The sequence below is a fragment of the Eleginops maclovinus genome, chromosome 22, assembly GCF_036324505.1.
Source record: "Eleginops maclovinus isolate JMC-PN-2008 ecotype Puerto Natales chromosome 22, JC_Emac_rtc_rv5, whole genome shotgun sequence".
NCBI lineage: Eukaryota > Metazoa > Chordata > Actinopteri > Perciformes > Eleginopidae > Eleginops > Eleginops maclovinus.
The window spans coordinates 4,226,483-4,250,235 of NC_086370.1; the positions used below are offsets into that span (position 1 = coordinate 4,226,483).

General features: G+C 39.7%; 1 protein-coding gene across 1 annotated transcript in view; it reads left to right on the plus strand.

Moving 5' to 3' along the window:
* LOC134858530 (adhesion G protein-coupled receptor A3) overlaps nucleotides 1–23,753 on the plus strand; it is a 231,850-nt gene that overhangs the window by 26,547 nt on the left and 181,550 nt on the right. Inside the window, exons 3-6 of the mRNA XM_063874486.1 lie at nucleotides 12,170–12,241; nucleotides 13,868–13,939; nucleotides 14,123–14,194; nucleotides 14,957–15,120. Coding sequence (XP_063730556.1) covers nucleotides 12,170–12,241; nucleotides 13,868–13,939; nucleotides 14,123–14,194; nucleotides 14,957–15,120 — 380 coding nt within the window. The remainder of the gene's footprint in view (nucleotides 1–12,169; nucleotides 12,242–13,867; nucleotides 13,940–14,122; nucleotides 14,195–14,956; nucleotides 15,121–23,753) is intronic.

The window sequence follows — 23,753 nt, forward strand, 5'->3', positions numbered from 1 at the left end:
TACTTCAGTGTGTACATACAGTAAGTACAGTACTTTGTTACTTTCCACCACTGTCAACATATTGAGGGCAGCAGGTGTATTTTTTTTCTATTTGACCAAACATTATGTATGTGCCCATAGGACTGAATGGCCCTTGACTCTGGGCAGAGACAGCATCAGAATTCAGAATGGCGTCTGCAATCACTCATTCTGAAGAGAAAACTTTAGAGGTGTGCAGCGGCGTCCATTTGTGCAACTGCTGTTCTATTTATTCAGGCGATGTTTGTTCACACTTCCTTGCAAATGCGTCTCCTTGGGGGGTGATTGATGAGAGTGGGGTTAACCGCTGAAGGATGCGTCCTCTAGCTTGTTGAGCATACGAATGTGTGACAGACTCTGAAAGCTAAGTGCAAGGTAGGAAAAAAATCTCAATGATCACGTGATCATAAATCAAATTGATCCTGAGGTTATAGTTAGCGGGTCAAAGGTTAGAGGTGATTAACAGGGACAGCAGAAAGAATATTAATATTGATCCAGGAACCAATAATATGTGATTAAAGCAGAATATCACTCGATATGCAATCTTGAATACACATTCACTTTGTGTATAACACATCGTTCCATGATGTCCGTGTAAAAAATCATTTGTTCTTAGAGCATTCAGATTAAGAACAAAATGTGTTTGATGTAAACTGGGATCTTTTTCTTATTTTGTTCTCATACTCAAGTTATAGACTGTTCCATTTTACATCCTGTACTACGGTGTCCGACAAGTGCAAAGCGCTTTAACAGCCCTAAAAAATGTTTCATTAGGAGAAACATCAGCAGCATCAGAAACGATGCAACTATAGAAACACAAATATGCCAAAGCACACAAATAAAATGCTGCAACGAAAACCAGGGGACACTAATTGGTGATGCTCACAGCTGGGACCGGAGCACTTGTTGATGTTCAAGTTGGCCAACAATCACTGTCACTGTTGGTGGAAAGATAAAAACATCATTTATGTATTTTAATATCGGAACAGCATTTTCTCAAAGTTGGCACATTTTTTTCTTAATGTTGTGCATATGTTGTCATGTTAGTGAAGATGCTTCCTCGTTTGCATGTGTTTTGGCACATTTCTGTTTTGCATCATTTTTGAAGCTGCTGCGCGTTCATAGGAAATGTATTGGGTTGCTGTAGCATGATCATCAGTTTAGAACCCCAACAACAGATTTCTGGCTAATTTTGAAGCTAATTTCACAACGAAACAATGGTATATGTAAATGGACTGTACTTATATAGCTCTTAATCAGGTCTTCTTGACCCCTCAAAACACTTCACATACTACGAGTCATTCGTCCATTCACACCTCATTCATGCAGAGCATAAACCTTGCTCTAGGGAAGCTAACATTCATACACTCTTACAATCCGTTGGCCATCAGGAGCAACTCAGGGTTCAGTATCTTGCCCAATATCTCTTCAATATGTTGACTGCAAAGGATGAAATCGAACCCACAGCCTTTTGTTGAAAGACGACCACACTCCCTCGCAGCCACAGTCGCCCTAGACTATAATAATGATAATAGTAACACATAATGTTGTTCTGCTTCAGTGTGTGCAAAGTCATCTTTATTTGTGAACTATTGAGACATCCCTTCACTGCATGACAGCCTGTCTGTTTATATAAGAGGCCATGAAGTCAGATGGATCAAAGCATAGTCTTGAAATAGGAATGCTTTTATTGTTATTCTACAGGAGACCGTTGCTCACAATTGAGGCGAAACATGTGGTCACCATGGGCGTGTCCGGTTTACTGACCATGTTTGGAGAGACAAAAAGGACATATTCCTTGTCCCTCCTCTTTTTTCTGAACAGATTGTGAGCTTAAATAACAACAGTGGCAGATGGATTCTGAAAACCTGATAATTAAAGATTTACACTTTTTTCATTTCCATCTTGGGACTGTCTCTTGTTTTGTTATTCAAAAAATAGCAAGTGAGCATCAAAAGTATCTTGTGAAAGAATTGGCTTCACACTCTCCTTGAACTTTTGCTTTGTTCTAATAGAAATATCCCGCACTGATGAGAACAGAAGTTCCAAAATAGGACGCAGTTGCTGAGCTGTTAACCGACACAGTGTCTCTTTCACAGGTCAGGGTTTCTGCAGCTTTTTTTCTCCATCTGCGGTAAAATGCTTCTGTTGGTTTCATGTGTTTTGCTTTGAGGCGTCCTTAAGGAAGCTTTCTCTCTCTTTCTTTAATCTTTAAAATCACGGCTCATCCACCCACAGGGAATACATTGCTGTCCGACTCATCTCTAAGAACTTGTGTGATTATATTCTGTCACTATATGCCTTACATTGATTTGTGCTGAGTGTTTTAAACACGCTATTTGATTGCACTCTGTGTCTTGCCAGGAAGGTTATATAATTAATCTTTGCCTCAGGCCTTTATGGCTTACTGTATGTAACATTTCCATAATGCAAACACACACTGAGGGACTCCACTGATGCTCTGGCAGCAGCAGTTACAAGTCTGTCACAATGCCTACACACACAGCCTGTGTAATTGGACTCAACTGTCTGAGTGTCCACCCCCCCCCCCCCCTTCAGTGAGCTTTCAACACATATTAATTTGAAATGGTTTTCTGACTCAGTGGGTGTTTGCTGTAATTCAGAGCGTGTGGCCAGGCATCTGCAAACTGACCCATTAATATTAAACATGTGGATAAATGGTTTTAATAAACAGATTCCACATTAGCATCAGAGTTTGTGTCATTGTGCAGGGTGGCCCATTTCCCAACTACACACTCCCAGTCACAGCTGAATGAGGCTCCTTCTTTAAGGTGGAGGTTGTAAAAACAGCAGCAATCTTCTGGAAGAACTCCCATTTCTTCAGCAGAAACAGGAAGTGTTGTAACTTCTGGCAACCATGTTTTTGAATTAGCATCTCTCAAACTGCAGAAAAAAAAACCGTAAAAGTGAAAAATAATAAAATGAAATAATAATAATACAACTCTAAAACGCTTTAGAAAAAATATCAACAGCAAAAGATGGCTTTGATACATGGTATTTATGATGCTTAGTTAAAAATACAATGTAACTTCTGTAAGACAATATTAAATGTATACTAATCTTATTTAGCGCAGGTTACAAGTTCATTTTTGCACGGAACAATTTGCACACTCTGTTTAATGATACAAACAAACAGCATTGCACATGTCAGCTACGATAGATGGTTTATCCGGACCGATACAGACTTTCAAACCAGTGAATCAGGGGAGGGTGTAGGAGTCAGCCAAAGTTGGGACTATTCATCATCACATAATCATGTATGTTTGTGCCAAAATCTTAGTAAGGACTGCGATAGTTCTCTCGAAAGTAGTGTACCAGGAAAAGTGAACCAACATCAGTTTGATGTATGATTCACTCTCCGGAAAAGGATTCTGAATACTCAAGGTCAAGGTCCGGCAGTGGCTCAGTCAGTAGGGGCTTGGATTGGGAATTGCAGGGTCGCGGTTCAAGTCCCCGAACAGACCTAAAATATGGAGTGTGGACTGGTACTTGGAGGGGTCCCAGTTCACCTCCTTGGCCCTTCCGTGGTATCCTTGAGCAAGCAACCAGACAGCCCCAACGGGGATTGACCATCAATAAATCGTCAAAACAATTGAAGAATTCAGTCAAATGTATAAATGACCAAGGGTATTAACCCAACTGTCCACTTTCTAGTCCAAAATATGATACAAACTGAATGCGTTTGATGCTCTGACGTGATTTATACCCCTCTGCATGTGACATTCTTCTTCTTTACTGGAAGCAAGGTGCCTTTACATGTACACACAGCCTGCTGTAGACACGGACATGCCATTAAGGAATATGATACAAGTTATACTAATGAATCTATGTCATCGTCTCATTTCATTAAGTGCACGTACAGCGGAGTACATCGCCCAGTGTCACTTTCCATTTAGATGAGTGCCACAGTGGCTGCAGCCAGCTACACTTTTATTTGCTTATGTATCTCATGTAGAATTTGACCTTTTGAGAATCTGAGTTTGATAATTACATCAACATTGAGAATCAGGATAATGAGACTCTGCATGATTAAATACTGTTTGCTATCAACAAGGGTTTTGTGGTCCAGTCTTTTTTCTCACAGATAGTAAGTGTGTGTGTACGCTCCATATCACGATTCAGGGAGGAATCCGCCCATTAGAGTCACATATTGAGCATGCTGATATCCTCTGGGTCACATGGCATGGGAGAAATGGAGCACATATACAGTGCTGTTTAAATTAATTGGGACCCTCTTCGGAAGATTTTCCAACATTAACCATAAACGTTTTGCTCCTGCTCTTCAAACATGCAGGGCCGCGGGGAGTAGGAAACGGTTATTGTTTAAACACTCATCTCATTTGAGCTTCCCCAGCTGTTTCTACAGTGGGAATGTGGGGCAAGTATCTCCATTGGTAGCTATCACCCGTTTGTTTGTGTAGTATCCATATATTCAAACGGCAGCAGGGGGTTTTATTTACCTCGAATAAAGAGAGAAACAAGTCTTTATACGAGAAAAAAACTTTTACTGATGGCAGCACTTACTCTTTATTTCCCCTGTTCTATATTTAATATACTGTATTTAAGACATTCACTCTTTTTCGTGCTCCGCTTTGCTGTGTTAATGTGTTGTCACAGCAAATCACTGCTCGCTAGATCTGTGTTATATTTAGCGCCTCAGGTGGCAGAATCTCCTCTCCTCCCTTATAGTATTTGAAGTGTGTACACACAATGTGAGGACTTAACAGCAGCATGTTGAAGTATAACAAGACAATCAGACAGGTTTTGTTCAGGGAAGAACAGTAGAAAAAGCACAGGTCTAAAAAATACATGTTAAGATTGCTGAATACAATTTAGGTGCTTTGAATTCGGGTTGCGGTCCAAAAAATCTGGTAAATATCTTCCTAATTACCACTTAACTTCTGTGAGAAACTTCATGGGGTTAAGGGAAGATGATAGGAGATTTCATCTGGATTTAGGAAAAGAGATTGCATGCTCAGAGAATCTGACTGCACTTTCACTGGATACTGTATTTATGATGTCGTTCCGTACAGTGGACTACAGTAATCACATCTACATACTTTGCCATGTGCGTTCTTACAGTGTTGTTTTATGCAGTCTATATGAACGTGAATACAAGTGAAAAGTATGCTGTATGTTTCATTACCAAGGTTAGATTTGAAACATTATGGTTGCTCACACTCACCCTCACCCTGCAGTCAACATATATTATTCAACATGAATCCCACTTAGTATGATTGTCAAGCCTACACATCTATCTCTGTATATCCCCATTTAAACATGTTTAGAAAGGTTTAAAAACGTTTAAGAAACCCAACACTCCTTTCTGTTCATTTAGAGAATCCAAACAGCTCCTATGGCTGATACTCACTCAGTTAGGAACCTTGCTGAGCAATATTGACAAATCGACTGCAAGCCAGGTTTGTGGTATTATGAATGTTGGCTCACTCTCAATGAAACTCATGTTGGGGTTAAGTATCTTGTCCAATGATGCATCAACACGTCGACTGACTGCAGGGGCTGGGAATTGAAGCACCAACCTTTTGAGTGATAGACAACCACACTGGAAGCCTATATTACTGACCGTTAATCCCAGAAAAGGTTGCAGACTTCTTAAATGTTTCCTCACATTGTTGAAATTTGTTGGCGCCCATTCTGTTGTATTATGTGGCAAACCTAGCCTGGCTGGGACCTCGCCATTTATATTACACTACCATCATTTCCAATGCTCAGGTCTGGTGGCTATAAAAGGTTGTTGTGTTGCCTACAAACTTTAACGTTTGTTTTATGTGGCTTTAAAAATTACCTCATGTACAAAGCCAGGATGCATGATTATCTCTCAGTGAAAATGATGAGAGCAATATACTGTATGAGAGCAGAACAATCCCAAGACTCCTTATTCATAGAAGTAACATTGCAAGAAAAAACTGCAATTTTAGATCTTAGGTTTGAGTATATTGAATGTTGAAGGGTTAAAGATGGGGTCATTTTTAAACAATTTGTGTTTTAAAATGTGTCCCAGTTGATTTCTTTATGCAAGTTTTAGGATTTGACTTTACAGCAGTCCATTACCTGTATGTAGCATCACTGAGATATTTGACACATAATAATATAAGGCATTATGTCAATAAGGTGGGAGGCTCTGAACACTCAGCAAATTCAGTCAGGGCAGATCAGTGAAATGAAAGACAGTTCAGGACAAAAAGAGCTGCTGCTGGCAGAGCGGATGACCTTTTGACCTCTGCCTTTTGCCCGCTGTCTTGTAGCATATTGTACATGATCAAAGGCACTTTCTGGGGAGTGGAGATGAGAGCCAGCCACACCGAGGCCGAACTGACTGGACCAGGAGGTTAGTCTGTCAGGAAGGCATCTTAGTGCTCTCCCTAAAGTCCAGCTACAGCTTGTGTGTGAACTCCTGGAGGATGTCTACAGGAAGTCTCATTAGTAATTCTACATTTTGGGCCTCTTTATCTGACTTAAGTTTCAAAAATGGACAAATCCAAGATCTTTTTCTAAACTTGTGGCATTCTATCTTAGAATTCCCATCTTTTCCTTTGTTAACATTTTCTAACCTATAACTCTTAAAACCTACACAGCGTTATGCATCGTTAAAAAAAATCTGTAGGCTACTCAAGAGGAACAAGCCATGATATCAACGACTCCGACTTGTGACTAGTTAGCTAGCTTGGTATTATTGAAAATATATGATGGACATTTAATTTAAGAACCCTGGCAGATCTAGTGTCTCCTTGAAGGCCTCTCTAGAGTCAGACATGGTGGTCAATTGAATTCAGAATTAATCGTCTTGACTGTTGTTAGACATCCATAAATTCATGATCCAGGAAAGCATCATTGCATGGTTTTAGTTGCCTTTCAATCCTTATTGGGGTTGGATGTTGCCCATCTTAATTGTCATTGCTTCTATACTTAGGAAGTCCTTAAGTTCTGTAGTAGCTAATTGAATATCGTATAATAAGATCTTTCCTAAATGCAATTAAGAAAATGTTTTGTGTACCACGTATACTAAATGACATTTAGTAAATGTCATTGAAAACTGAATACACAAAATGGGTGTCAGTGATGCATCTGCACTTTCTTTTTTGGCTTAAAGAGCACTGGACTGAACCAGGCACATGCAGAGGATGTTGAAGGGGCATGGGCCTAAATTCATTTTAGGGAAAGCTAGAGATTGTTGTTACAAATGTAATACATATATGTGTAGAATGACTACTGCTGTCACACTGTTAAAAAGATATAAACATGTACGTCTATAAAACAAACCAATGACTTAAGGTTGGTTAACACACTGCTACAAGACAGTTATTACATGATCGATCCATTACTTAAAACCAGGTCACAAAGGGTAAATCAAACAGCAATGCTTTAACCAATCAGAATGAAGTTCCCGCACCATCGTTGGTGGGTTAGACTGCACATGCTAGTCAGACTCTGGATTTAAAAAAAGACTAATTTAAAAAAGGGCCATTCTCTATAGGAGGGCAAAGGGGCAGGTGCTAAAGCCCCCTGTGTGGTCTATCTGAGAACACCCCGGTTGGAAGCTCTTGGAGAGACCTAATGTTTATACCAAAGTATGCTTTAACCGTGGGCTGAACAATTTAACAACAGATACAGATCATTAACCCCAGATTGGAGTAATTTTTCTGCCGCTAATGATGTCTTGTCTTCTGTATGTGTAACTAATGCTTTACATCAGATCAGTTACTGTAACACAACCACAGATTCGATACACTACATTGAGTATTAGTGTTCTCGGCAACCTTGTTAAAGAAATCACTGTTTGGCTCCAGTAAATATTTCACTGTGTAATGAATTTAGAAGTGGGAGTTATTTAGTTTCTGTTAAATGAGGGATGTGGGAGCATTTTGCTACCAAACAGCCCCATGTGTCAAATGAGAGTTTTTGGATTTCTTTTATTTTCACTTTGGAACCATTTCTGTGGCTTTGATAGTCCTTTTGGTCTAGTCGTGTTTCTTTTGGCTGGCCCTGGAGTTGCCTGTGTGGCTGTACTGTTTTGGACTAGCTGATTGGAGCTTCGTTTTTGCTCACATTTGGAACAAGGCCCTAGCTTCTACTCATTCTCATCACATTAGACAAGCAGTACAGATTCTAAGGAAACCAGGGACACAATTTCAGGAAGTTTTCTTTGGCCTGCACAGAAAACCAGACTTTTGTAGATCCATTTTTAGTAAGTCAGAGGTTTTGGGGTCAGCTGTGGGGCTGGACGAGGAGTGCCTGGCTGAAACCGCAACATGTGTGTTTTTTCCTCTGAATTGGATGTGGTCTTTTTCGTAGGCATGCAGGAAATACTCTCCAGCTAGCAGGTGCAATTTAATTCACTATTGAATGGCTTCATTGTTTCCCAACAATAATAATGTATAAGAAAGGTCAACATTTAAATATAAATGTATTAAGAAATAGCCCCATTACTTAAGTTGTCACATGGAATAGTATGGTCCACAAGACCTTGCTTTCATTCCCTACTGCTAACAAACCATTAGCTCGCTAAACTGAGCTCTTGTTTGAAATGTAGTGAAACAGCAAGGAGTCAGGATGTGATGGAAGGAAACTGGGTTTTATTAACCAAAGCATATACAAAAAATATTTTAGAAGAGAATCATACTAACTATGCCTATACAAAAGGTAAACACAACTTAACTACAATGAATTGAACAGCAGGTGTTACTTGAACAAACTGACCACTTTCCATCTTCTTCTTCTAAATGGCGGATGGCAATGTTTTCTCTTTAGGCTTATTACCACCACCTTCTCTGCTGGAGTGTAGCCTACAGACAATTTTGGAGAAATTATGATAAAAATAAAATATAATGTTAATTAATTAAAATCTATAACAACATGTATAAAGTAGGGCTGTCAGTCGATTCAAATATTTAATCGCACATTATTTATCTGTTCTAAATGTTCCTTGAAAAGGATATCTTTCAAGTTTTTGTAGGTGGATAAATATGATTGCTTTATAATTAATCGTATATTATGTTTATAATAAATAAACAATGTTTAAACAATGTGTATTTATTATAAGTTATAATGTTATAATTATTATTCATTATAAATAATGTAATTACATTTATTCAAGACAGTAAACATCATTGTTATTCCAACAATCCGACGAAGCGACGAGGTTATGAATCTTTTTTACAGTGGCGGCTCTCCAAGGCTCCTAAGATGGTCGTTCTGACTCTAGCAGAGCCTCATCCTCCACAGTGTTCACTGACCTACAGTCTGTAGCCACCATTTAGCTATTATGTTGTCCTCTGTTGGATCTCTGTGCATCAGCGCTATGCTTGGTCAGCGAGTGATATTTTAAACTCGGCGTACTCGGAGGAAACTTAATTCACTTTGCAGCACGTACATATTACCTCGGTCTTTTCGAGAAAACCACCCGGCAGGTCTTTATAGCTCAACTTTCCATTGAAACGTGACTTTTCTTTCTCCATTTGTAATGTGTTTCTGCTGTGATCCACAACGTTCCTGATATTTTATTAAACTAGGGAGTGGGCCGAGGGTCACAGAAGGCACACGCCTTAACGCGCGTTAAAAAACCAAAACACTTTAGGGGATAACTCAGACACAAGATACAAAGCAAACTGACAAAAGCCAAAACTCCCCCCCTTGACATGGCAGCAAATGGTTTAGCCCAATTGGTTGCTTCCATGATTTAATTGTCCTCAGCCCTCAGCCACAGCTTTGGTTAAGCCAGGAAGTAACCGCCCCCAACAACCAGGTAACTCAAAAACAAAGAACCAATTATTAGTATAACAAACAAATACAGGACATGTGAAACCATACAATGTTACAATGTGTGCACGTAATCTAAATATTGTAAGGTGAAAAAGCAAATAAACAGTTTAAATCATCTGTGTATTGGTAATTGTTGTGTGGTTGACTTCAGTTGAAATGGACATGTGTAGGTAAAAAACTACTGAAAGTTAGAGATTAGATAGGGATTATATTACCGTGTTGGGCCATTACATAAGCAATTTCAACATCCACATTCCAATTAGTAATAACCATGTTTCCTTTGAAGGCCCAGGTTTACACAGTCAGCAAGCATGTGCTGTTAATGTGCATTAATTGTGCTAATGTGTTTTAATTGTGCTCTTGCATTTATGCCAGTGCTTGTGCTCATGTGTGCTCTATGCTGTTAAACTCTTGTACTATACGTCTTCTTTTGAGTCCTAAAACCCAGAAAATGACTTGGCATTTTACCTCTTCTGGTTCCCTTGTCTTGAAGTCACACACACACTTTTTAAAAACTGTTTGTGTTACACTTAGTGCTGCGTACCTGGACTCACATTCAGGTTCAGGTCCGGACTCAAGTTCAGAGGTTCAGGTTCAGGTCCGGACTTATAAGTCCGGACCTGAACCCATGGCTTGTGTGAGTAACTAAAGTGAACTTATTGCAAGCTAATTATCAATTGAAAATAAACTCATAATCAACTGAAATTCAAACTCGTCCGGTTTATTGTGTTCCCTCATACTGTCCTTCCAACTTGTGTCTACATTTCTCTACAAAGTACAAATGTTAAAAAAAAGTTACAAACACTTTTTGCCACTTAGTCTACAAATGACTTATGACATCAACTACAGTAAACTACTAGTCTACTACAAAGTTCAAACATGTATTTCATTTACCAAACTAAAGTAACCAAACCCAAAGCTCCCCGCACAAGAAAAGATGACGCTGAATAAACGCCCTAGACAGCTAGTCCCGATGCTACTACGAGTATATCTTATCATATAAAGCTAAGAATGCCAATTTTTTTACAAGCCTATTTAAAATTAAAGCCTATTTTCCAAAAAGTATTGTTCAGCTTACCTCGATCGTTGTTATTTTGCTCGCCAAACATCACCGCCAATGTGGCTGAGGCTGCATGTGGAGTACTTTCTATTTTGTGGTTTCGCCTCAAGTGCCTAGCTATGTTCGATGTTACCCCAGCACACTTGATCACTTTCCCGCACAGGTTACACGTCGCAGTATCTAGCGGCAGTTTCGTCACATGATCCACCTTACTGGATTTAAAGCCGCACGCATTGTGTTTACATGACCCGTGACGCCGTAGACTAAACAAAGGAGTTAGCTACACTACCAAATATCCAATATGGCGACCACAGCAGCCCACGCTGTCCACTATGTCTAAGCCAATCACATCGCTACCTTCCCTTGACGTCACACAGATCTAGCGAGCAGTTGTGATATTTTGTGAGACTTGGTGAATTCAGTATTGGCCGCCATATCAGAAGCCGACACGATGTTTTTCGTCTTTACTCAGCGCAAATTTCTCGATCTATGGAAGGTTTTAGATGGTTTAGAATAAAAAGGAAAATATACGCAAGTGCTAGTTTTTCCAGTCCAGTACCGGTTCGGCGTACCGGTACGCAGCACTAGTTACACTCCTGAAATAAAGTCGCTAGTTAACACAAACGTACTAGATTTTAGTTCTATGACCTAAAATATGTCAGTAAATATCCCGTTTTGAATGCCCTAAGCATTTGCGTGTCATAAAAGCAACGGTTGCTAATACAAGACAAAATATAACTACTGAATGTGAACATACCAACATTAGCCACCTTTAGCTTAGCTCTGGTGAGGCCCAGCCATGTGACAGTGATGTAGTTTGTTTAAAGCATTTATGTATTTCTACCAATATTAATTCCGCTTCAAAATGCATAAAGGCTTGTCAATATTTGGAGATTTTCCTGCTGAAAAGTATCATAAATGTGTGCTGGCCACAAAGCTTTTTTTCTGCAATATTCAAAAATCCTCTTTGCAGAGGGAGCCCTTGCGATGCTAACATCCAGGATTGGCCTACACAATATGTCATTACTGCACCACTCTATTCCCATTAACCTGCCAGATAAAAAAATAGCTCCAATGGCTAAATGTTGTGCTTTTACATGATGGACCAAAGTGCTCATGTTGATGAATGTACATTGTCCCTTCTCATATGTATAGTAAATACTAATGTACTCAAAACGAATGCCTTCCACCATTTAATGTCAGATAAATAGACAGACAGATATGTATATGCAGATAAATGGTTATCACTGATTGTTATCGTGGCTATTACACTCTGTCTTTCTCCTCCAGGGACCTGAAGAATAATTTGATAAGTACGGTGGAGCCCGGGGCCTTTCGAGGTCTGCATGCTCTGAGGAGACTGTGAGTATGATGAAAAATTATCCAGGGGAAAAGCAGTGTCTAAAGTAGCCTACTTTACATGGTGAGGAAAGGAATGAAACATATAACAGGCACAAGTGCTGATAAGTTAATTGAAGTCTTTTCTGAGCTTTCTCTTTGCAGTCAAGGCTAAACAAAGGCAAATTACCCTTTCCTAATCAAAGTCGTCCTAATTGCTAGTATAGACACTTTGAACACTGGGGGCCATAGGATTGGGAGTTCTTATGTTTTACTAGGGGGCACATCAGAAGGAGGTGTTAAGGACAGGGAACACTTTGTCTTTCAGTTTCTTCACTGAGATTTCCAGAATTAAAACCAATGATCTTCTGCTGGTTAGTGTGGTAGAGAGAGATTTTGAAACCTTTGCTAAAGGAACATAGGATTTCATGTGATTTGTGCTCATCCTTAAAATAGTTGCTTTAACGGCACAATAGGGTGTGGACTGAGCTTCTGTTAAACCACATTTTAAGTTCAATTTGAAAAAAACTAACAATGTTATTTTTATAATAGCAGTCCAACAGTCTCCCATCCATTGTTAATACTAAAACCAGGTAAGGCAGTAAAAACAGAAAAGTGTGTATTGAAATGAGCAAGTGGGTTTTTTTCTTATGAATGAAATGCAATGAATAACATTTGAATTAAAGTTAAAAACCTTAACTTTCATTTTGTTCTGATTAAAGGCACATGATAAAGATGAAAGATAATTTCTACTGCCTGTAAGAAATAAGTTTTGTATTTTGAACAAAGTTTATGTATGGAGCAACTTATTATAGATTAAAGTTAAATAAAAAAGGAGTATATATCTCCAGATAAAGTCAATGTAAACAACGTTCTCTTACATTTTTTGGTTGATTACTGATAAATTAACTTGGACTTTCAAGCTTACATAACTGGGAATGTCTAAGTTGCCATGTAAACAAACACACACAAAAAAAACCATTCGCCTGTACAAAAAAAGGACAAGGGTTTTTTCACTTTTGTTTTGGTTTCTACGACTCAAGCCATTTACCCGGCCATTTACTCTCATCCTGGGTTTCTACATATAGGCTCCAGAGTGAGTGACATGATTGCAGGATGATAGTTAGTGGGATCTTGGCTGGCAGGGATGCAGGCGGTGAGTTATCCGTGCTGATTCGGGGCGCGTGTTCGCCAAGCTCGGGGAGCAGCAGAGTGCTAATTTAAGTGCTCCCCAACTGGTGATTACTCGAGTGCTCTGCTTATTTTCCCACAGCTGCTCCAGCAAAGCAGCTCTTTAATTACGGAGTGCAAGGGCACGGAGCCATGGACGCGACAGCGCATAGCCACTCGCATACGGAAGCCCACTGCGTCTGCACGTGTTTGTGTGTGTATCTTAGCGGATGTGTGTGTGCCAACAATGGGTATAAGGCATAAAAGGTTACAGAAGGTCAGGACAGGAAGTTGAGTAAATGAATGAACGTGGTTTATTAACAGCTTTCCCAGATGTTCTTTGTTTTTTACAAATGGGCAAGCATGCATGAATGCAGACACACGTTCTAAGTTGCTCCATGGGAACTACATTATCATAAATATTCATTTTTAAAGTTGACATTTTTCTTCTCTTTTTATCTGTTCTGTCCAACACAAAAGGGATCTGTCCAACAACAGGATCGGCTGTGTCTTGCCTGAAATGTTTCTCGACTTGGGCAGCGTTTCAAAATTGTGAGTAATCCTGAAATTAAAATCATGCATTGCACAGCTTCATGCTTAATTTTTCTGTATTTACCGAACGTAGTGTTTGATATGGATTAAGAAGGATTTAAAATGTATAACAAAATACCGTTCTTTGGCTTTAGAGCGTGTGAAGAATGACTGAATGGATTGCTTTGTATTTTCCACCAACAGGAATCTATCAGGGAACATCTTCTCCACACTGACTGTGGGAATCTTCACACACCTTGTGGCTCTCAAAGTGCTGTAAGAACACCACATGTACTTATCATGTGCAATATACTTTAAGTCATCTGAGTTGTGGCTAACAAAAACATAAACCCTTATTATTTACTGGGAAGTGAAGAAGATACAGGCTTTTTGCATTGCAAATATGTTGACTATAGCAGGAAAGGCAGATGTGTAAATATATCTATATATATATCTAAGCTCTTAAACATCATTAGCACATGGGAATTGTTAAACTATTGTAGCAAAGTTTTAAAAGTATTTTAGCTAAATTATAGTATGTAAGATATAACCACAAGAACGCATAGGCGCACATTTTAGATTTTAGAAAAACATATTTTTTACACAACTACAAATCTAGCCACCTTAAAGCAAGCTAACTCACGTGAGAAACAATGTGATGTAGGATCCATGTGGTCATATCTGGAAATGAAAAAATAAATGAAACCATAATGACATAAAATGACTTCTGATTGAAAGAGTTGGAAAAAAGACAATGTTGGTACAATTGATTGGACATTGTACGAATACAACACATTTTTGGAACAAATTATTCTATGATAATTATCATAGCGCTGCTGTCAAATGTAGGTGAATCAGCGAAAGTATGCATCACACTTATGCCCTGTTGCTGGCAATTAAATGAAACCATTTTTACTTTGATGAATTGCACCTGCTTTTCCCCCTGTGATACAGCATATTAAACAGACTACATTATTGAATAAAGTCGCTCACATTAAGCAGCAACACAGATGGTAACTGTTCTTTGGTTCCCATCAGGCACTTCAGCACAGAGACTTTGTTCTGTGACTGTCAGCTGAAGTGGCTGCTTCTCTGGGCTCGAGGCAACTCGCTGAGGATCGGCAACGACACGGTGTGTGTGTTCCCCACTCACCTCCACGGACTGGAGTTTCACAACCTTCGTGAACACCAGCTCAGATGTGGTAAGGTCATAAAACAACTTTTTGTCCGTTATAAATACAACATCTGGGTAATTGCTGCCTTTTGCTTGTCAGTGTTAATGCCCTTAAATGGAAGTATGGGAATTGAGACATGCCACAGCTTTAGGGTTAGCCTTTTGGCTAATACTAATGTCACACGTCTAAAATCATTAGCAAATGTATGTTTCCCTAGGCATGTAGTCCAAAGCAGAAGCATATTACCAAAACTCAAGTTTGACCCAAAAGAATGAGATAGGAAAACCGAACACAAAAATATAATTGTATTTGAACTTTAATCCAGGCAAGACAAAAAAGACAGCACTATTGTACACATTGCAGGACAAACAAGAATCAGACCAAGACGAACAGTAAACCAGGTCTGATAGAAATCGAATCTTAACTAATAAGAGGATACAAAGCTGATCTACAGGAGGTCAGGTGGTTGCATGGCTGATCAAAAAGACGGGAAAACACACAAAGACAGGAAGTACAAACAGACATGACACCGATTGAGGAAAAGTTCAAAACAGGAAATGGATTTTAAACGAAAAAAAAGGTTCACGTCATGCATAGCAGGAACTAAGTTGGAACGGGACACACACTGTTAAACCCATGGATGTATAAGGAGAACTGTATACAGCAGCAGGGGTGGGGCCCCCTTCATTCCTTATGGAATTTGCTCAGTGGTGCATAATTCCAAAATGGCCTGATTCGAGAACAAATATACCCTCTTCAAGGCCTATGCAAGGTGTGCGCTTGTATAGGCACACCTTATATAAGCAAGGGGAAAAAGTCTTTCTGGCCCAGAAACACTTTTTTTCCCCTTGACTTACATTGGGAATGATACATATTTTTTTAAGCCATTGTCTTCACGGGCTGACATGTTGAAGTACGACCTTTCGGTCACTGCAACAATTCAACCTCCAGCACACTTCCTGTGTGCTTGTTTAAACCTCACATTTGTGCATTGGGCCTTTTTTTTAACCAGACCAAGGCACACCTCATTGTGCTGTTTTGTAAGCATCTCGATACACTACATTTTTCAGGTAGAAGGATATTTTGGAAAATATTACTATCACATATTTCAACACATTTGTGACCAACATTTGAGATAAATGGTGCTTCTGTATGAACAGAAAGTCAAAATTATTTCAGCCAAATCCATGAAAAATGGGAAGAAAAATCAAAAGTGTTGTTGAATAGCTGTTATCTTATTTGTTGGAGTAATTGATCCTGACTTAATTTAAGAAATCTCATCATTTTGTCTTTGAGAGTTAATTTTTGCAGAGCCAATTGTTTAATTCACCTTGAATTGAGCTCTGACAGAAATTAATATAGAAGAAAAAGTGTATTTAAAAGATAAAGGGATGACTACTGACTGTCCTGAGACTTCTAATTAGCAAGAAACGGTTTAATTTAACTAATATTGCATTTCAAGTGGTTGGAACAATGAGAACATGTTTAAGTAGATCTATTCTGATAATAGCTTTCCCTCTCCACTGTTATCTCTCCACCTGCTGTGTCTCTAAACTATTTGACAAGCCTAATATAAGGTAATGATTTATTGCCAAATTGCTGTCGAGAAAGCCCAAGGCATAAATGGTCTCATGATACAGTATTTGTGCAGTCTTTGCTCTCTCGTGTACCACCTGTGTTGCATCAGCAGTAACTCTTAGTCTGAGGAAGGAGCTTGAGATACAGAAGTTGCTCGTTCAAATCCTCAGATCAGCTGATGAAATGCTGTGCTGGGGAAATAAAAGAGCCTTGCTATTCTCATAAACATTTCTGTCAAAGCACTATCAATTAAGCATGTAACACTTGAGCTGGTTTTTGATATACTGAAGTTGTTCGTGGCAACTGGTTTGAAGGAATCAGTCGTAGCATGTTAGCAGGTTAGCTCTTGTAGTTAGCCTCATCTCGTCAACGGGTTTTTAATATTTTTGGGGGTTTGACACTATAAACTCTTTGGTATTATAAGCTAAAGAGTTTATGTTTTATTTGATGACATGAAACACCTCAGTATACCATTTGTGAACTCCGAAACTTTTTAAGTGGTTTAACAAAGGCTATTGCTAACAAGTGGCTAAATTAGACTGCTAACCTTTAGCCTTGAGTTGATTGGTGGTGTCATGTAGTAAAACAATTCTGGTGTAGTTTGTCTTCGATCTAAGGTTAGCTTCTGACATCTTGTGATTGAATCCATTCTTCAAAATCATAAAATTGTTATAACTACGTGAACATTTTCTCACAGAACAGTAGCTTATGTGAAATTATTTTGAATGTTTTGTTTTTTCCAGAGCGTTTTTTCTGTGATATACAATTAGATTTTTGTCTAGAGAATCAGTGTAATGCTAACTTTCAGTCTGGCTACCAAAAATAGGTCTTCCCTATGTCACTCATTAAGTGGAAAGTTTTGCTACTTGTGTGTGTACTTTCCTATAATGATAGTAGTACTAAATGGAGGTGCTTCCTAAAATAACAAATACAAATCTTACAATATTTTGGGTTTTTTTTACCAACAGGAAACTGCTGGAAACATCAAAGGGGGAAGATCGCATTTTATGACTATAATATATTTGTGTTTTTCATTTTCAGAATAGAGTTGTATGTCTCACTTAAAGAGGCTGACACAAGTGTAGAAAAAGCAATATTTGTATGCACAGCATTTGCAGAATTGGCCTTTTGAAATAAAGTCTGAAAATATTAAGACACACATTGTTGCAGTGTGCTGTCTGTCAGCAGACAGTGCATCAAGCAGAACAAAATGGCCTCTTTGCTGACTGGCTGCTACAGCGAAAAGAAATCCAAGAGTCTTTACTTTCTTCTTTTTCTGAGAGACTGGTTACAGACAGGCAATCTCCCCCTGCCTCCCTTCCTGTCTCCCCCTTCTGTTGCTCTATCTCTGTGCTCAGTGCAGCGGTCCACAGGGGAATTGTATCTCATGTGTGATAGAATCATCGTCCTCTTCTCCTTACATCTGCTGCATGCGGGGATATTGCTCTGGAAGGAAAAAAAATCATTGGTTGGTTACTGGGGTATGTCCATATGTGTTTGTGTGTATGTGCAAAGTGAGGGGGACATTAAATGACGATGCACTTTATGCCTTAGGGGGCTCAAATTCATTAAAGGCCTATATTCACAGGTACATTATCTCTATAATGACTACTACTTCACAACACTGTTAAAGAGACATTATATTGTATGTATTCAAAAGAAACCCATAACCAAGGGAGAAGGTTTCATTCAACATTGGTGGGTGCCAACATTGTAATCATCATCATTTACAGGTGCGTTAAATATGCTCATGTTCAGGATAATATCAGTATGTAGTCTCTCTACTGTGACATGTCTCCCTGCTTTAATGTTCAAAAAGCTCTTTATGTTTCTCATACTGCCTGTGCTGCAGCACCTCTTTTCACCCTCCGTCAGAAACCAGAGCCCAGTCTGCTCTGATTGGTTAGCTGCACGGCTCTGTTGGGATTGGTCAACAGCTTAGTGATGTCTCGCCCCTTTAGCCTATGACGTACAATGTGTTGCGCTACCTGATAGAAGCCGAGTGTTACATATTGATGTCACTATGTTGGGGAAGTATACAAAGAGTCCAATTGAGGTGTAAATAACCTAAATAACACACTACAGGAAAGGGAAAACCCCAACAAGTGTAAAAGGGCCCCTTTTTATTTTAATGAGTTTATATGCACCATTTTATGGTGGAACATATCTTTATTAATAAAGGAAAAATGCTTAATTTACAAGTTACAAATATTTAAAGATGTTGCAGTAGGCCTTCTGTGTTGCTTTTAAAATGTTTGTGTTGTCCCTGTTTGGGCAATACATATGACTGCATGATGGACTTATTCTTCCTTGTTTGTTTCTTTAGTCTGGGGGGGAAAACCTCCTTAAATGCACAAACAATATTTGATTTGTAAACCAACACATTTGTTCTATCATTCAAAAAAGCAAAACAGAAAAAGGCTGCTTCTCTAGGAAGCCAAAGAGCAGGAGTTCAAGCCCATTTTTAAGTATATTTATGTGCCCGGTATGACTTGGAGAAGTTTGCATTAAATAAGCAAATCGTGACCCAGTCTACAGGATGTACATGTCCTCCACCTTAGAGACAGCAGAACCTTCCTGAGACGTCTGCACCACTGGATCACTCTGGCGTGATTATATGCAATCCTAATTGTATGTGTTTTTCATTTAGGCAAAACAATCCAAAGCAATTACAGGGTAATTCTGCACAGTCCACAGAAAAAGAGTCAAGTGGAATCCAAAGGCAGGACGAGGAGCGCAGCTTTCAGGCCCTGAAGCATCCATTATGGGATTACAATGATAACATTATGGGCTCCCTGCTCTCGCCATGCTTGGATCCATCTGCCTCTGCCACACAAATCCACCTCACAATGCCTTATTCATTGACCTGCAACAAACAATAACCAATTGGATTCAGTGTGCTTCTCCAACAGCCCTTAGCTTCGTAAGGGAATGTCCTACGGCAGTGTCTTCTTGTGTGGATGGGATAATGCTCAACACCTGATGCTAGCTTCTTGTTATCAAGAAAAATGACGGGACATGATGAAAATATCCCTCCTCCACACTCCCAAAGCATTGGAATTATTAATATTCCTCCATGGAGTTCCCCCTCCTTTTGTTTTCATGAAGTTGTGTCAAAGAAGATGCATCTGTTTCTTTCTCCAGCGGCTACAGCGTGATGGGTAGCAGATGTCTGCACCACACATTCCAGCAATGAGCCCTTGTCCCCACGCTGATACGGGTCGGGTTGTGCCTGCAAATGAGGGGGAACATAGCAGCGCGTGCAGCTTCCTGCTAGGATCAGGTACTTCCTGTGTGGAGGTCAGGGCAGACGTATATTTGACTCATCCAGCCACGGCCTTCAGGTTCTTTAACACTGCTGAAATGAGACCGGCAGCACAGACCAGAGCTAACATGGCAGTATACACTGCAGAACAAGGCTCCGCTTTCTAAGGCAGTATATTTATTGCATGATGACACAGCACTGCAATTTCCCTTTATGGGCATCATGTCATAAAATTACATTTCACATGCAGACTCATGTATTTTTGCCTCTGGTGGGCCTCTAATGATATCAAAATATCAAGGACCATAACTTAACATAGTCGCGGACATAAAGCACTTTGAAGTTCAGCTGCTTTAAGATAAGGATAATTACGTGACGTTAGAAACAAACATGGTAGCATCAGGCAGAGGATGAGGCGGTCAGCTTGTTTTCTTTTCAAATCTGTTTTGGATCAAAATCAGGAAGTTACGAAGTAGGTTCATATTTTGGTAATAAACAACCAAGTCTCTTGGGTTTGTTGTCTGACAATTTTTGTGTCGCCATAACTGATAGGCTGTCTTTACAGTCTCTCAAGTTAAACTTTTCGTTGCCATTTTTGTGCAAATTATCCTTTTAGCTTGGATGATTGTTTTCTTTTGGTCTACAACAGCCAGATAGAAAAATCATCAACACTGGGGATGTATTTGGAAACTCAGTAAGACTTTGGGAGTAACAGATAACATCATTTTGTAATCAGGACGCAACAAAAGGAACTGTATTAGGCTACCCTACAGTAACTAAAGAAAGGCAGATACTGTTAAATGTTTAAATTGGGTAAGTAAAACAACTACAAAGAGCATATTGTTGTAAAAGGACACAATTTTATTTCCTGGGGGGAGAGAAACTGCCTGGAGGGTACACAGGGATTTTATCTTTTATTCAGACCGTTTACATGCACAAAAACCTGTATGTAAAAGTTATTTTTGGGGGCTTTTTGCCTTTAATCTGATAGGAGAGTGACAGGAAAGTGGGAGAGAGAGTCGGGGTGGGATCCGGAAAGGACCACGTGTCAGGAATCGAACCCGGGTCGCCTGCCTACGGTGAAGGTGCCCAAGCCAGTTGCGCCATGGCTTGGCTGACAATATTGCGTTTTTGATCAAATTTGGATAATCTGTGTTAACAAACCCAATCGCTTGTGTTGCATTCTCTGAAGGTTGAATTCACATGTTCCAAACTCCCCTTGGGAGCTGGCAGGATAAAGTCCATTTACTGTCTGGTCTGAATCATTTGGACGTTTGCGTTTTCACAAACAGCTCCTCCGGATTTGTAGATATAATTACAGGGTTGCAGTGAATGTTTAAAAATGACTCTACAGGCACACATATCATTACCCCTCTGTCCTTGTCCCTCTCCTTCTCCAACACACAACCAATAATTGCATTTTGCTCTGGCAGCGTCCAACGGGCAGAGGCAGGCGGCCACTCTCTGATCCTCAGCTCAAAGCGTTGTTTCAACAGTATCAGCATCTGCCAAGTCAACAGTCAACGGCCCCCATGCTGCTTCTGCTGCGTGTCACTCGCAGGAGATAACAAAGCCTCAGCTACTGTTGTTAAAGACCAACATAGAGTCGTAGCTCTCTAACAGGGTCAGCTGTTGTTATTACACAGAGATGTCATCATAAAGGACCAGTATTAGTGACATATTTATTTTAATGTTCCTCTCTCAAGCATGCAAGGCTCTTTTGCTGCATGTATAATTCAATCAAATCAAAAATACTTTATTAATCCCAGTGGGGGAAAACGTGTTTGTGACAGCTGCACCATGTTAGAATAAAATAGATACAAAACTTAAGTAAACGTAAAAACGTCCATGAAAAGTCCACAGGGAAATAGCGTCTTAGACACAGGAACAAGGCGGGATGTCCTCCACAGCACAGAGACCTCTGAAGACTCAGGCTCATGATGAAAACTCAGGCTCATGATGAAGGCTCAGGCTCATGGTGGCATTGTTGATGGAAACGCTGCTGTTGGAATCACCGCCTGAACACTCCAGATGCCACCGCCAGACACCACCTGGTGCAGCCATGCCCCCCGCAAATCACACCAAACTACATTCCAGATGTTCTGTGTAAACCCTGGCTATCGTTGTTTGCTTGTCCATTCCATTAGCCAGTGGTTTTACATTGCCCATGATGAGAGGTGGGCTTAAATCACTTTTCTTTAATATAAATCTGGACCCAGCTCCCCTCCTCCATCTCTTCAGTCAACCCTGCATCCTCTCCAGATTTCTGTGGGGATGGCCGTTGTTCCGACCACCATGCTAGTCGGCTTTAGCGTGATTAGCTTCTCCCTGGTGTAAACAGAGCAGACACACAGCAACTCAACATATAAAAAAACAAACAAAAGTTCTCTCTACAGGAGTATTTGGAGACACAGCTTAATAAGTTGCTAATAGAAGTTATTGACAAAAACACTACAAACAAGAATACATGATAAAGCTACAAGTTTGAAAAGTACAAATCTAACAAGAGCTACTTCAACAGGCTGCATGCACTGTTGTACAACTTATTATGAAATCTAATGTGCAAAAGCTGAGGTCCAAGCTTTGCATGTGTTAATAGCCATTGTTTTATTTTTTGCACAGGGGAAATGTTGAGTTGTAAGGTGGAGACATTCAGCCACATCACCTGACACGGATCTTTCAGTGATGTCTTTTTTTAACCCAATGCATGGAGCAATAAAAGACGTTATGACCCATATATCAAATTGCCTGTCAGCAGCTACATCCACAATTGATTGGAATACAAGTGAAGGCAAAGCGCTTGCTTACGGTGCTCTTTGGAGCGTGGCCAAGGAAATGTCTTGTCTAAAAGAACGCGCTTGGAAAGAATTCCCGAGGCGGTACAGTGATCTGCTAAGGCACTCGAGTAATTCCGGAGAAAATACACGGCCAGGCAACACTTATACATCGTAATATGTTCATCATGATTAGAGCCATTGTCTTATACGTTGTGTGTCTGCAGTATGATTAGATCAATCAGGTCCTGAGGGTTTAAAAAAAAAAAAATACTGGCACTCTCTTTTACTCCCCACGTAGTTATATTTTCCGGCAAAAAAAAAAAGGCTTGAGGTCTTAGCCAGCTGCGAGGTACGTAATCCTATCACTGGAAGGTATCCATTGTGAACATGTTAGAGTCAAGGAGAGTCCAGGGGAGATCTAATGGCTGTTCTTCTCATCAGCTGCTGTTTATCTCGCACAGCAACAGCAGCAACAACACGTGTGAATGAAGGGGGAGGAATGTGACCTTGACAGCGTGTGTGTGTGTGTGTGTGTGTGTGTATTGACGATATCAATGAGGCATGCTTATATATATACAGTATATATACTGTATATGTTGGTGCATGGGGTAAGAGAGGGTTTGTGTTTGAAGGCTTGATAACAATCATTCATGCAATTCCACAATCGTAGATTTGAACAACTCTTCAGTATATGCTGTACATGAGAAGAGAATGTAGTCACTCATTGGTTTATGAACTACAGTTTGGATGCCTTCTAGGTTTTTTGGAACCAGCTACAAGATGATGTAGCAATTGAATGCTAACAAGACATTTTAAATGCACTGAAAATAAATGTTATTCACTCATGATGCTCAAACGGATCATTTTTCCTCTCTCTTAAGGGCTTCTTCTCTTCTGTTTCTGAGCCTAGATGGCATATTTAAAGAGTGCAAATCATTAAACACGGTCACAAAATCGTCTGTCTGTTTCCAAACTGCGCACCTCTTTATGAATCCAGTCACTTCATTCCGTATAAGGCTGACCTTGGTCAATTAGTCATA